This window comes from Lampetra planeri, chromosome 38, assembly GCF_965212315.1.
Source record: "Lampetra planeri chromosome 38, kcLamPlan1.2.h2, whole genome shotgun sequence".
NCBI lineage: Eukaryota > Metazoa > Chordata > Hyperoartia > Petromyzontiformes > Petromyzontidae > Lampetra > Lampetra planeri.
This window is the reverse complement of record NC_136144.1, coordinates 10,758,262-10,773,840: the sequence shown is the minus strand read 5'-3', so window position 1 is coordinate 10,773,840 and position 15,579 is coordinate 10,758,262. Positions and strand designations below refer to the sequence as shown.

The 15,579-nt window shown below is 51.9% G+C and overlaps 1 protein-coding gene across 1 annotated transcript; it reads left to right on the top strand.

The window, feature by feature from the left end:
- The first annotated feature begins 233 nt into the window (after positions 1-233).
- LOC144731311 (prickle-like protein 2) lies at positions 234-15,579 on the top strand. Its single transcript, XM_078612367.1, is given in 8 exon segments — positions 234-380; positions 1,239-1,352; positions 8,256-8,393; positions 8,905-9,108; positions 9,784-9,970; positions 11,984-12,907; positions 13,424-13,740; positions 13,742-15,579. Coding segments are annotated over 8 exon segments (2,799 nt in total). The 5' UTR covers positions 234-266; the 3' UTR covers positions 14,543-15,579.

Below are 15,579 nucleotides of genomic sequence, written 5' to 3'. Positions count from 1 at the left end.
TCGGAGTGGTAAGTACAGTAAAGTATATACAGTAAAAAAGTAGGATGTTTATTTTTGCTTATTTGTATGCTTATTTATGCCAATTTCATATCGTAAACAAAAAAAAACATATACACCACACCTAAAAACATAACGTCCCCTCCGTACCGAAGCTACCGGATAATCGATGACCGACTGTAACGCGACCTGCGCCATGCACTGAATCACGACGATGCGGTGGTGTTACGGTCTCACCAGGACGGGCCTAGGAGGAGCGGACGGGCGGGATGGCCAGCGTGAAGCTCGGCCACGGCTTGCAGCGAAACACCGTCTCGGACGACGACTCTGGCTGCGTTCTGGAGGAATACTCCTGGGTGCCGCCCGGCCTGAAGCCTCAACAGGTACGACGCGGAGAAGCATAACTCGTTCACCACCCTGATCGGCGATGGACCGTTGCGTCAATCGTGTGTGACCTCCTGCGATGGCGTTTGCTAGACAACAAATTATCTTGCTGCCATCCGTGTAAATCACGGCCGTGACCATGGCGGCATGGTGCCTGCACTTGTGTCTGCTGGTGACCCAAATTGACGAAATAGGATTGCCAACGACAAATAAATAAATCGCTCGGTTGTCATTCTTGCACACGTGCCATCACTAGTATGCATGTAAGTAAAAATAATACGCACGGAACAGGTGGTGACAGTTGGGAATCGTTGATATGTCTGTCTTCTGGGTTTAACGAAACATGCGCGGCACTGTAAAGGTCTGCATGGTGGACCCGTTCATTTGTCACCGACGGTCAAATGCACAAATCTATGCGTGGCCATTGCATGGACTCCATTTGAATGGATCGCCTGAAGCTTCATAGCATGCCTTGTTTTTTTTCTCCAGCGTTGAGCTCGACCGATCATGTCCCGGTTTGGAATGAACGATGTCACTTTCGCCACCGACGGCGGTGTTCAGTTGTGTTTTTACGGCGACACGAAAACAACGTTCACAGTTTTGGGGGGGGAGGGACTGACGTTCTCCCACACATGGCATGGCATCTCAGGAGTTGGAGAGAGGACGTTGAATCAAATCGAGATACAAATTGTCGTCACGCCATCACACCTCGGCAGCGCTGCATCAAACGCACCTCTGATTAGCACGGTTGGCTCCGTATGGTGCGAAATAAGTTCAGCGTAACTACGTGCACACAATCGCCGATGGTCACTAATGCCGGTGGTTCCTGGCCGTCCTTTTTGCTGTCTCTGCCACAGGTGCACCAGTACTTCTGCTGCCTGCCAGAGGAGAAGGTTCCATACATCAACAGTGTTGGGGAGAAATACCGCATCCGCCAGCTTCTCTACCAGCTCCCTCCACACGACAATGAGGTCAGACAACACCGTGTTCACAGATATGCCACCCGTGCAATTAAATCATCTTCATCATCATTATCATCATCCATCATCAATGAGCTTGAATGCCACCCCAAGCCATTACCGCCATCTCTCACGGTTCTGGTATTTCCGCGGAGTGGGTTCCCATATAGCAATGACACTTTCAAATTGCAGTTTTTTTTATATACGGAGCTCATCTTTAATGCGAGTTACCATCGTGTCCTCCCTACAGATGCGTGAACCATTTCAAGCTCAGTTTCGAAGCATTCATAACTTAAGGAAAAGTGTGGAGTAAAAAAAAGATTCCATCCACCAAAAAAAAAGATACCAGAAGCACCAGCTGCATTAGACGGGTGAATGCAGACCGCAAAATTGACATCGACAAAAAGAAGCAACTGGCAGTGGCAGGCATCTAGAGATGTATTTCGATACTATATGAATCCAACTTGTGTGTGTACGTATGTCATTTCATGGGGGATTAGGAGAGGCTTTTGGCCTCTAATTAGTGGGTTTGCCACCCCTATCCAACACCTCCGTAAATATAATTCCCTTCTATCTGGGAGTGAGAGACACTCATTCGATCTAAAGAATGACCGTTATCATCATCATTTATTAATTGATCTCGCACCTCACACGAGTAATAAAAAACACGTTCCCGAATTAAGAGGAATAATTGAACGGAGTGCAGCTCATGGGCAGCAGCACGTGAACTTAGAATAATAAAACATCCCAAAGACACCCACTGAGTCTTTGGCTGCAATAAAACTTCAATATGATGATAAGCCACATTCATTCAGCCATCATTTTGTGATTGGCAGGCCGCTTCTGAAAAAGAGCAATGCAGCTCGGTGTTGGGCCTTACCTGGTAAAAAAACAAAACTGACACGCAGAAGAACTCGTGTAGAGATCGTCAAAGGCCCCCCAAACCCCCCACCCCACGCCAACACCTCGTCAGCACTTGTTGCCTTCTTCCAGGGCTGCACCTCTACATTTTTACAGCACATGAGTGATGAATTACGTGGCCCAAGATGGATGTCGTAGCGGTGGGTGAGGGAGGAGGCTGGTGGTTGTTCCCAGAGAATCCGTCCCAACTGATGATGGGGGTCAAGTGCTTGCCGGATGTCTCAGACGGATGTAACCTGGAACGCCATAATCCCTCTGCAGGACTGTGACCTCCCTCTTGCATTTCAAAAACCCCAAAATGCTTCCAACAGTCCGCCAGGTGCCAGACTGTGAACAGTTCTCCGACAATTTATTCCGAATCGTTTTCGGGAAACAATCAAGAAATGCATCCCTAGTGCCTGACTCTACTCTCCTCTATTGCCTCTCCTTCTGACTCCCCACTGGCTAATCCTTGGCACAGCTGAGCCTGGCGCAATTGCACAACATTGCGAGAATAGTCTCCAACCTGAAAGAGGCTTCTTTCATCTGGTTATAACAAAACTCGCCATCCTCGGCATGCATCACCCTCGACAAGTCGCTGCTGTCACGATCCCTGTACAAAATGCACACCAAGCACTGCCCCACAGACCTTCAGGCCACGCTTCCACTGCCATGTCAAGGATGCCGAGCCACCCGATTATTCACAACCATGCAAAGCCATGCCCTTGCCCCCCCCCCCCCACCAGTTGCCAGAGCGTGCTCCCTGGACACTCTGCTATCCGAATATGGAACTGCTTCCCTGAGCACACCTGTCGGCGAAATTACCGATTCTGGTCTTGAGCACTTCAAATGCCGAGCGCACAGACATTTCCTAACTTCACGCCTTGTAGGGACTGAGTCTTTGAGCTGCAGTGAACCCAATGATTATGCCGATTAGATGTACTGTCTGATGTGGCTATTGCTCACAATTGCACCCAGTACAAAAAAACTAATTCTCAGACCCTCTTGCGCACCACACTCATCCCTCACTGCCCACCCGTCCTGGCCCCGTACATTGCCAGCTTTGTCGAAGCCTCCGTCTCATCCGGTACTGTGCCCTTAGCCTTTGACGCTGTTGCTGCTGTCATTGCCATCGTGAAAACCCACACTGTATCGATGCTTGCATAACGCGCACGAGACGCACAACGATTTGCCCCTGCAGTGGCTCGACGATGAGCCGTCGTGATGCAGAGCCCCGATTGGGATTTGGTTATACATTATTTTCGTCTCGATTTTTACCGTCTCGTTTGCACTCTCGATTTTTTTCTCTCCTTTCTTGTTTTAGCTGCTTCTATAAGTCTCAATGTGACCGTCGTGGTTTTATGCACAGAGCTCTCCGATGAGTTTCTCTGGTTGTACCGCCACGTGTCATCTGCGATGATGTCTGACAGGTCGGTCCTCGAGCTGTGGGAGCTTCTTAGACCCGTGGAGTGAAACGTCGGACATTGTCCCGAACAACACGCGGCGCGACCTCAAAACACGTTGGAGAGCTGTGCACAGCACAACGATTGTGAACACTTACACGTGAACTGTAAATGACCAGTTAATAGGAACACACGATTCGATGTGTGTGTCAAGAGAGGTCGGAGCCGATCAGTCGAGGACTGACAGACAAACTTGTCAGCAACGGGCAGCAACGATTCATCACCAAGGGAGGATGCGAGCTGCCTCCTGATTGGCTGTGTCAAGAGAGGTCTGAGCCAATCAGCCGAGGACCGACAGACACACTTGTCAGCAACGGGCGGCAACAATGTATCACCAAGGGAGGATGCGGGCTGCTCGGTTAACTTCCTGGAGATGCTCCCAGCGAGTGGATTGAAACATCAGACATTGTGCCAGATGCCAAACAAAGTACACGCAATAGAGAGATGTTTTCAGTTCTTCTGCATCAGCTATTCACATCATAAGAGCTTCCCCATGACAACCCTGCTTGCTCTAAACCAATACTGTGTGTTTTATTTCATTCGCCAGTGCTCTGGCAAAAACGCAGATTTGTAATTCTTGAAAAATGTATCCCTGTGGAGTTGCCACAATGTTTTCAATCCCTGATCTAATGCAGGGGTGTGATAAGACATTTTCACATCTCGACAGTAATACCTCAGACTCCCCGCTGCCTTCCTAGATTTGTCTCCTGTCAAATAATTATTGAAACTCCAACCCAGTCTTTCTCCTTTAAACTTATTATTTTTATTATTTTATTGTTCTTCCACGATATCCATCCTGATAATTGTTCAAGTTCTCTTCCATGAATCGCTCAGATTGTTATGACCGGAGCGCATTTCTATTAAACTAAAATATTTGTTTTTAAACTTTATTTAACTCCATTTTATTTTACCAGCTAAGGCCCACTGAGTGATGTAGTTCTTTTTCAGAAGTGACCGGGCCATCACAAAGGATAGCTCAATCAAGTGGATTACCGTTCTAGTAGCCAACTACTCTAAGCGCACGTTGATTCTCAATGTGGAGGGGAAAAAACCAACGGACCCGGATGAAAATCCACGCAACCACGGGGAGAACATGCAAACTCCAAATATACAGTTGTCAGCATCGGGATCGAACCCATGGCGTCTTGTACACCAGGCGAGGCAGTTAACGTCTTGCCACCGTGGCACCTATTTTTGTTTTCTGCAGCTGTGTATTCTCTGCTCCTAAAATCTGATCCGTATTTATTTTAAAGTCATGTTACGATTAATTACTGGACCAGTCTTAGCATCTGGAGAGGTCCGAGTCATTTTGTATTCCGTGCGACCAGACAATTGCCCTATTTGTGTTACCATTCCCTTGTCCTATTCTACGCCTATTCAGCACGATCCCCCCTAAAGTAATTCTCTGTGTTTTACATGCTCATTGAGATCCTTTACACAGAGGATAATACCGCGCTTTGGGTATCTATCGCGGATGCAACGATACACGGAATAATTACACCAATTCCTAAGGCTCACGATGGGCCAGGGCAAAGGCGCAGCCCTGCAATTGCTTGCTGGCGGCCACTGTTGGCAGGAGGATTCTCGCACACTTGAGAGAGAGAGAGCTCTTGAGAACTCTCCTCTCGAAGCTGTTGTTGCCTCCACCTCCGCTCCGGCCAGGACGTCTCGGACCGGCTGGGAAGTACTCACCGTTTGCCCCACCTGCACGGGACCCCGCCGGTCGTAGGCGCCACTGTGGCGTAACCGCTTCATGCCGCCCGCGTGGTTCAAGTACGCTGCGCAGAGGCCGTGGGAGATTATTTTGTTTCAACTGCCGCGTCCGGGAGGTCAAAACCGCTGACCTCCGGTAGGCGATTCCGGCGTGCGACACCGTTACACCGCGGCAGCTTTCCCACGTGACGCGTGCATCGGATGACGTGTGTAATAAATGGTGTGTGCGACGTGCAAGTGATGTTGCTAATTGTATGCAAAACGCATGCAAATCGGGTGCAAATTATATGCCAATGTAACTACGTCTCGGGTAATGGCACAAGCGAAGCCGTTGCGCGTGGGACGTGAAAACAAAAGACACCGGATTGTTCAACGGAGATCGCGAATGCAAAAAACTAAAAGTGGTCCACCTTCAAATGGAGCCTTGGCTCTCAATCGCAACCACTCACCCAGTCTCCCCCCAGACATTTGACAGGCACACAGTAGATGAATGATTTGGCCATCGCACAGCTGCATTTGATGAGTAAATGAACGAGATAATCCAGCGGATGTTTGGCTTTAAAACACGTGTCTTATTTATGCAATGTCAAAGTCGTGGCAGGGTAATTTGCACTGATTGAACGTGATTGCTAATGCTGATGTTGATTATTGTGACGATTATATTCTATTTAGATTGGTTTAACACGTAGGCTTTTTTTAGACTATTTACAAAACCTATTCACTATATTTCACTAGACACTATTATTCACTATATTGAGATTAGGCAATTTCGGGGTCATTAAGTGTTTTGTATTTGTGAGTATATGTCTATGTGTGCGTGTGAATACATGTGTAGAGTGGTGGAGCAGCGGTTAGTGCACTGCGCCACAAACCCGGCGATCTGAGTTCGATTCCTGCTCACGGCCAACACCAGTGACGATTATATCTGAACCAGTCCTGGGCCTTCCCTAGTTCGACGCAGCCTCAAATTAGTACCCAGTGCGGTGTGTAGTAAACATCGCTACTCGGGAGACAAAGGCGGCCGGCCGTGGTGTTGGCCACCCACCCCCTCGTGTGCCATTCCGACCTCCATAGGTGCTGTTACTCACTAACAGCACTTGCTCCAACAGACGCTTTCGGCTCACGATGGGCCATCTTTGTATTTAAATGCATTGCTGTGAGGAGTGGTGGTGCAGCGACGAGCGCACTGCTCTCCTAATCCAGCGACCTGAGCTGCGGTTCCTGACCCCAGTTCGCGTCAGTCGCGAGTGATTTCCGAACGGGTCCTGGTGCGCTTCTCTCACCAGCTCGCAATGACCAGCATGGTGAAGTATGGTCAAACACCTTCCATAACCAACATGGCATAGAAAGGAGGCATTAGCACGGTAGTGTATTGAAAAAAAGACTGTGAATTATTATTATACGTAGCCAAGCTTTGTATACACGCACACCTCTATATATAGTACGCAGCAGTAGGCCTTGTCTAAAATAGACGAGAGAGCAACTGTTTGGTGCAGGGTGCATCCCTGAGAATGCGGCACTCGTGAACAGATGCCGCACTGAATCACTCGCCGCTGGTTGGATGACGAGGAGCCCAGTGCCCTCCACCAAACGCGGAGAGCTCGGAGAAAGACGGGGCAGCTCCGCTGTGGCCGAGAGACTTGCCGAGTTATGGGGTTACCGAGTTATCGAGTAATTGAGTTACTGCGTCTGACCAAAGAATCGCTCGACGCTGTCGCAAAGCTGCGCGCACTCATATTGATTTCTTTCGTTTTCACATTTATTCAGCCGGGGAACTAACGTCAAAAGTGAATTCCCCACCCACCCGCATGGCGATGGAACCGCTTTGCTTGGCGATAAAAAAAAACTAAAAAGATTCCGGCCTCTTTGTGTGTTAATGCGACGACGAAGAGACAACTCGGAGGCACGGGGAGCCACAGGCGAGAGCCGGGAAGAGGCAGTAGGGGGACATTGAGGCCGGTGCCCACAATTGCCCAAGCTCTGCAGTCCCCTTGTATATCGATACGTTTTTTTTAGCCAACGAATCGGCGTTTTGCATGTGGGTAGGAAGACGGACAGTCCACATTTTTTCTGTACCTCCTCCTGGCGAGCCAGCGTACGAGCACCTCGACACCGACGGAAAGGGAGTTTCACATAAATGGATCGCCCTTTATTGCACCGAAGGCACAGCAAACCACTGAGCTATGGCACATAAGCAGAGGTGTCATGCAAGTCAAAGACGGTCACCACATCAGGCGCGCTGTCAGGTGCGCTCCTGTGGCTGTCTGGAGCGCTCTTCCTTCTGATATTAGGAAGCCACTGGGAGTTATGCACTTTTAAATTTAAATTAATTTCTTTAGAACTGCTTTTTTTGTATAGTTTATTATCCATCCCCCACACCTCCGATGATCACGGTTGGCTACGTATGGTGCAAAATAAGTTCAACGTACAATTCAGCGCATGCGTTCAATTGGATGCTGCTGCGGTGTCCCGTTGAGCGCACTGGACTGGACATCCAAAATTTGCCGGTTCCATCTGCTAGCATAGCAGTGGAAAGAATGGAGCGAGTTTCTTAAATACCTCCGTCGCCTAAGCCCACTCAGGAGTGTACATGGGGTCACCACAGGCAGGCCGCGTGCGTTGGAGCACGCCAACCTCTTGCGATGAGGAGGAGTAGGCCAAATATCATCCCGAGAGCGGGGCTGTCGGGAGCAAGAAGAGTTGTTCGGAGCTTCCTCGGGTGAACCTTCTTCCACCAGCGGTGTGTAGTGAGCAAGCGAATGCATTGCTGCACCTTTGCCCGTGTGCGGTCGTTGAACGAGCAGAGACCGTTGTGAGCGAGGGTTTGCTGCCGTCGCAGGTGCGGTACTGCAGCTCGCTGGATGAGGAGGAGAGGAAGGAGCTGCAGCTGTTCAGCATGCAGCGCAAGCGCGAGGCGCTGGGACGGGGCACCGTGCGCATCGTTCCACACTCGCTCAGCGGTGCCACCTGCCAGCAGGTGAGAGCGCCGCTCACCCCCGCCCTGCTACCAGTAAGCAGAGCCACTCGCCCTTACCGGCACCACTGACCCTCGCCCTGCTGCCAGTAGGCAAAGCCACTCGCTCTCACAGGCACCACTCACCCTCGCCCTGCTGCCAGTAGGCAAAACCACTCGCTCTCACCGGCACCACAACACTGCCAGCTGGTAACACCAACCACTCGCAGCGACAGCCCGGGTCAGGCAGTGGTGGTTATTGGCCAGTGACAGAAATTATACGTGCCCCCATTCACCACCACTGCCACCACCACCATCACTGCCACCACCGCCGCCACAACCACCGCCACCACCACCGCCGCTGCCACCACGAACGCCACCACAACCGCCACCACCACCGCCAGTCGCCCCTGCCCCACCGGCGCCACGCACCACGGAAGCGTTACCTGCCGGTTGCCTGCGGCACGCGTGCGCAGGCTCACCCGCCCGCCTGCGCGTGTGTGTGTCGTCCGCGTGTGTGCGGGGTCGATGGCAGTGTGGTGGAGCGGTGTGCGCGGGGGAGATGGCGGCGTGCGCGTCGCGCGTGGGGCCCCACGCCTGCTGGCACCCGGCGTGCTTCGTATGCGCCACCTGTGCCGAGCTGCTCGTCGACCTCGTCTACTTCTTCCATGAGGGCCGCGTCTACTGCGGCCGCCACCATGCCGAGAAGATGAAGCCCCGCTGCGCCGCCTGTGACGAGGTGAGCCGGGGCTGGGGGCGTGGGGGGTGGTGTCGTCTGCGGATTTCGGCACTGGGGAAGAGGGGGTGGACATGTCGCTCGTCCTCGGGTCTCACACTGGTTGCACCCAACAAAGTGCTTGCCGCAAATGAACCGCGATGCCTTGCCGATCTCGTCGAGGAGGATAGACCCATCATGGCGCGAACTCCGGTCATCCTCGCAGCGGCTTTTGGCTAACCGTCGAACAAAGATGGTCACCGCGTCGCGCGCTTTAAAGTGCGCTTCTGCGGAAGCCCCTGGAGCCATGCACTTTTGAATCTAGGTTGAAAACTCATTTCTTTAGAACCTCTTTTTTGCGTTTCGTTTGCTGTCCTTCCCGCACACCTCTGATTGGCTCCGTTGGCTACACACAGTGCGAAATAAGTTCAACACACACGGTGCGAAATAAGTTCAACACACACGGTGCGAAATAAGTTCTACACACACACGTATACACACTGCCCCCTACCGTTGCGCCGCACGCCACCAACAGCGTTGTCCTCCCGTCGGTATTTCAAGACTTTCTTTTCCCCTTCAATTAATTCCCCCCCCCCCCTTCCCCCGTGGCTCCGAAAGTCCTTTCGTGAGTTCGATTCGCGCCCGGCCACATGCTCTCATAACGGACGAGCGTCGCGGTCGCGGCTGCTCTTTGTGCAGATAATATTTGCGGACGAGTGCACGGAGGCGGAGGGCGGCCACTGGCACACGCAGCACTTCCGCTGCTGCGAGTGCGACGTGGCCCTGGGCGGCCGTCGCTACGTCATGAAGGAGGGGAGGCCCTTCTGCTGCAGCTGCTTCCAGATGCTGCACACCGACCACTGCGCCAAGTGCGGACAGCTGATCGGTGCGTTCAACACGGTCGTTCGCTGCTCCTGAGGACGGACGGACGTGCTTGTGCAGAAGCAAGTGATTAGCACGGTTTGGCTAAGTACGGTGTGAAAGAAGTTCAACGTACATACATACGTACAAGAGGTCCAGCAGAAGTGAGTCGGTCTGGCGGAGTTGGGCGTTCTTCCCGCAGCCTTCCGAGGCGTCGCACCGACGGCAGTCTGCTCGTAGAGAGATCTCCAACCGACCCTGAACACTCCTCTCCCCGTCCCTTACGTACTCTGACGGCCACTTCCAGAACCTTCCGTCAGCTGTTGCAACTCTAGCAAAGCCCCCGCCTAAATCACCGAAGTCCCCTTTGAATTCCCTAGCCAACACCAAACTGAAACCTTTTACATTGTGACCACAGAAAAAAGGGGAAAACCTATTCTCATATCTTGGTATTGGCAAAGGAGGTCCCATGATGTAGTTGCTCACCCCGAGCTCTCATTACTCTGATAGTGGTTTGTCTTTGTGCTGTACGCCTTTTCGCGTCCTCTGGTCTAACACCGTTTGAGACTAGGCTCGAAAGAAAGCTGTCTCTGGTGTGGACCAATCAGTTTCAAAGACAATGCATATATTATCAGTGTGTTTTTTGTTTGCATTCTGACCACAAGTATTGTGGTTAATGCAGACATGATTCCTTGTAAAAGGTTTCAGTTTGGTGTTTTAACATATTAACACCTGTTTTGTTGCCAGATAAAAGGGGAAAACCTATTCTGATCCCATCTGTGAAGGACAAGATTCCTGACATGCAATATCTGTGGCAGCAGTTACATTGGGGAAACTAAGCGACATGTCTCAGACCGTGTTCATGAGCTTAAGGCAGATTTGAAATACGGCAGGACCAATACTTCGGCCGTGGCTGATCATTATTTTAATGCGGCTGGCTCACGCAAAATTGATTTCTCTAAGACGATGGTACTTGCAAGCCTACTGGTTATCAACAAAGATCTGTTCATGAAGCTATCCATATATGCATGCGTAGACACAATTTCAACCGTGAAGATGGGTACAAACTCAGCAATCACTGGAAGGACGTTATCAACCATTTCAAGTCATAACTGGCTGTAATGTTTCCATTTTAGACCTGGCAGCCCTTTAATTGGTGGAAACCCACCACCAGCGCCATCGTTGCCCACTACAACCACCACTCACTTTAACATCAGCTGCCCCGCCCATGCTGCTGACACTTGGGCTACGCCCATTTTACACCTTTATAAACAGTTTGCCTTTAGAGGCTAACCCCCTTTTCTTCATGACGATCGAAACGTCGTGGTTTTTGGTTAATTTGTATTATTTTATTTTTAGTCACTTTAATATTTTTTTTTCTGTCTACATGACTTTACCGAAAGAGCCAAAGCATATTAATTCCTGCAGTCACGAAAGTTTTAAATAAAAATATATTATTGGAAATAATTGGAACAATTTGCCACTTTTTTTTTTATTAAAAATGGAAAACCAGGAATACATTCCCCACACCCCCGATTAGCACGAAAGAAGTTCAAGATACTTACCTACATCTTAATGATATGTAACGATTCATCCCTTCCTCCCCTCGGTGATTCGATGTATCGGCACTATTCGGGCTGTTTGTTTGATGTAAACAATCTATGATATTTTGGGTATGTTTTTTACCGTCGTGTTTGCTTTGTTTCACTCGTACAGTTTTTTTGTAATGGTCTCATGAGTATAGCTCCTTTCTCTCTTGTCTCATTCATCATGTCAGAAATAAATCAAATTTAAACATCCAATGCATGTGGAACGTTTATCCAGGTCTAATGGCATGTGGATACATTTTAAGGAATTATGCATTTTTAGCGATTTTTTTTATTTCATTTATTTTTGGCTAAACTAAATCCCAATCAAACAAATGGCGCTTACAGATGACAAACAAAAAGTCGGGACAACGAAGGAAAACCGTCATGTAATTTGCGTTTCTCCATTTGTGTCTCTCTCCTCCGCCCGCGCGTCTGGCTCGCATGAGAAGGAATTGACCAAGGCCAGATGACATATAGGGGGCAGCACTGGCACGCGTCCGAGACCTGCTTCAGCTGCGACTGCTGTCTCAAGCCCCTACTGGGCTTCCCATTCCTGCCACACGGCGGCAGCATTTACTGCTCCAAGGAGTGCAGCCAGGCGGCCGCGGGCGACGCCGGCAGGGACCCCGACGCGTCCGACTCGTCCGACTCTGCTTTCCAGAGTGCACGATCGCGGGAGTCCCACCGCGGCTCGGCCAAGTGGACCAGCTCGGACGAGTACCAGCTGAGGCGCGCCCCCCGCAGCACGTACTCCCTGCTGACGCGCGGCTCCAGGTCGCCTGACGGCTCGTACGACGTCGATCCCCTGTCGCGGCAGATGGACGCGCTCAGTCTGACGGGCCGGCCGCTCGGCGTCTGCGTGGACAACGTGTGGCGGAGCGACGATGACCTCCTGCCCTTCAAAAGCGAGGGCCTGGAGCGGGAGGTGGCCGCCGCCGCCGCCGACGACCTGAACAAGAACGTCGTGTTCGGAGCGCTCAGCGGCTCCTCCTACATGCGCCCGGTGCTCGACAGGAAGCGGCAGAGGCAGTCGGACGGGGGAGAGCGCGGCTCGGTGGATTCGGCCCACGGCAGGGCTTTTAATTTCTGCAAGGGTTCCGAGGGTCGTCTCTCGTCGGCGGTGGCGGCGGCGGCGGAGAGGAGCGACGATGGGCGCCAACGCGAGCGACGGGGGGTTGACCGGGGCCACGCGTCGGACAGGCGCTCGAACCGCAGCCCTTCCTTCGATAAGCGGGATTCCTTCCGCCGGCTCTTGGAGAGGCAGTGCCGCCAAGGGGACGCCGTCGGCTCAGCCGGCTTCGCGGGATCATTTGACGCGCCCCTCCGGCACCCGCGCGACTCCATGGAGTCGCTGCCGCTCTCTACCGTGACCGGTAAGGGGAGTGCCCTCGCCGTTATCTTGTCTGGAGCTGGATTCACAGTTCTCAGAAATATCTGCGACGGTGGAATGCGGGGAAGATGGTAAATTTGCCGATTGCTCATTTTACTGCAGCAGCAAAGGTAACCCCAGTTATGTAAAGCCTCTTGATGTCAATGCCCTTGATGTAAAAAAAGAAATTGACTTTACTATGCAAGTACAAATTTTGTGTTTTTTATTTTTACGTGTTGTTTTTTTATTTAGGGCCCCTTTATAACATATTCTACAGGCCCCCGCACTAGCTGAATCCGGCACTGCTCCTCGCACCTCCCAGTGGTTCTCTGCCGAGGGCGAGCGAACACCATGCGGCGGGTGACAGCGGGCGCGTTACAAATTCAAATCGCGAACTAACCATTCAACGTTGCACCAACGTCGACGGTCAAGGCCGGCAGGCGACGTTCACTGTCCTAACAGCCGCGTGTGTTTGTTGAGCTGCGGGTGACCACTTTGTTGTCTTTGGTGCCGTGTTAAGGTGCACCCGCAGGGCAGGACGGCCGTCGGCACGAGAGGCTCTCCAAGTTTTCCATGCCGGATCTGAGCAAGGACTCGGGAATGAACGGCTCGGAGAGGGCGAGCAACGTGGGCACGCTCAGCTCGTCCACGCGCTGCCGCAGCTCCGACTCGCTGCACAGCACCGCCTGCACGCCGCCGCCCTACGGCCTGTTCGACTTGCAGGCTCCGGCGCCGGTGCCGCTACAGCTGCAGCTCGCGCGGCCGCGGCGGGCGCTGGGCGCGCGCTGCCGCAGCTCCGAGTCGCTCCGCGGCGCCCGCCCCGCGCAGCGCCACGACCCCCCCCGCGCCAGGAGCGCCGGCGCGCCGCCCGCAGGCGGAAGGCGCGGGTGCTCCCCGCTACGCGCCAGGCGACGGAGCCGTCCTCGGCGTCGACCCCTTCAACGCGCCCATGAGCGAGCAGATGAGGAGGCGCGACGTGGGTGCCTTCGAGGGCTGGAACGGAAAACGCCACCACCACCACCGTCGGCACCGCCACCACCGCCACCGCGACGACGACGCCGGCGGCGACGACAGCCAGCAGCAGCACCGCTCGCGGCGGTCCCGCATGTCGCGCTCGGAGAACGCTCTCAACCTTGGTGGGGAACCGCGGGGGGGCGTGCGCGCGACTGGCCGCGATGCGCTGCTCGCCGCGCTGCGGCGCAGCGGCGGAGGCGGCAGCCGCAAGGCCGGCGGCGCGCAGCAGCTGGCCCTGCAGCTGCAGGAGCACTCGGAGCTGCTGCTGCTGCAGCAGCGCACCCGCCCGCCCGCGTACGGCGCGTGCGGGAGGACGTTCTCGGAGTTCGCGCTGCAAGACCCCCAGGCCGCCCAGCGCTTCCAGAGCTTCAAGTACAACAGCGACTACGGCCACGACGACGGCAGGGTGCCGGACGGCGACTGGTGCTCCACCTGCTCCTCGTCGTCGTCGGAGAGCGACGAGGAGGGGTACTTCATGGGGCAGCCGATCCCGCAGTCCGCGAGTCCTTCTCACCAGTACCCACTGGGAACCCCGCAGTTCCTGCACAGGCCCTACTTGCCCAACACGCCCAACCACCGCAGGCTTCAGCGCAGGAAGAAAGGGAAGAATTGCATCATTTCGTGATGTTTCGAGCTTTACCGGACCGCGACAGGTTCCACGCGTTTTCAACTTCAGGCGCACGTTACGGATTTAGCCGATGGTGCACTGCATTCAACACACATGTAATATTTCACCATGGCTATAGTCAATTTGTGAAACTGCAGTATTCACTTGTTTTCCCCTCGACTAAAGGGTTCCTTTTTGTTTTGTTATTCATGCATTTGAACTGCATAGCGGGCTTTTTATTGACATTGTAAGAATGCGTTTTATCGCCCTCCTGCATGCCGTTTTTGAATCAAGATATTTAAGAGGTCAAAGGTTTTACTGGCTCATGAAAACACGTGAGGTCATTGGGCTATTATAAGTAAAAGCTTTGCTATGGTGTCTGAGGGAGGACCCCATTCTTCAATTCCCTTTCCATGTTTTGAATTTAATTGCCGTTTAATTATTGCTCCCAATGAAACAACAGCCCCTATATTTGTAAGCATATACAACATTTTGTGTAAAGTATTAACTCGATTAATCCATGTGAATGTCAACCGTGCATCACAATGAGCTTAATGCAAAATTCTTGCTGTTGAAATTATATATTTCTTCATATTATGACGATCATTATTATTATTTTAAACAAATATATACACTTTTCTATCCTATTGCATTATGGGGCTGAAACCGATGAAACATATAGTGCCACATATTTAATATCGTGGAATGCTTTAACCGTAACATCGTCACAGTATTTTAAGTCGTGATATACCAGTCGTGTAACCTCCTTCGAAGGATAGTGCGGTATATATACACACACGCAGTAATTACCACTATTTGTATACAGTATTTCAATTCTTGGTGTGCATACAGTAATTTGTGCGTGACATTCAACGTAACCAGGTGATGGTCTTCTTCCAAGCGTTTGTGTTTCGATGGTATTGCAGATAGACTGCAGATTTATTTTTAAATATAAGGATTTAAACGACCTTTCACTTTAAATATATAATAAAACAACAACAACAAAAACCCTGGTGTATTTCATTATAATAAATAATATATTGCTTCCAACGGTA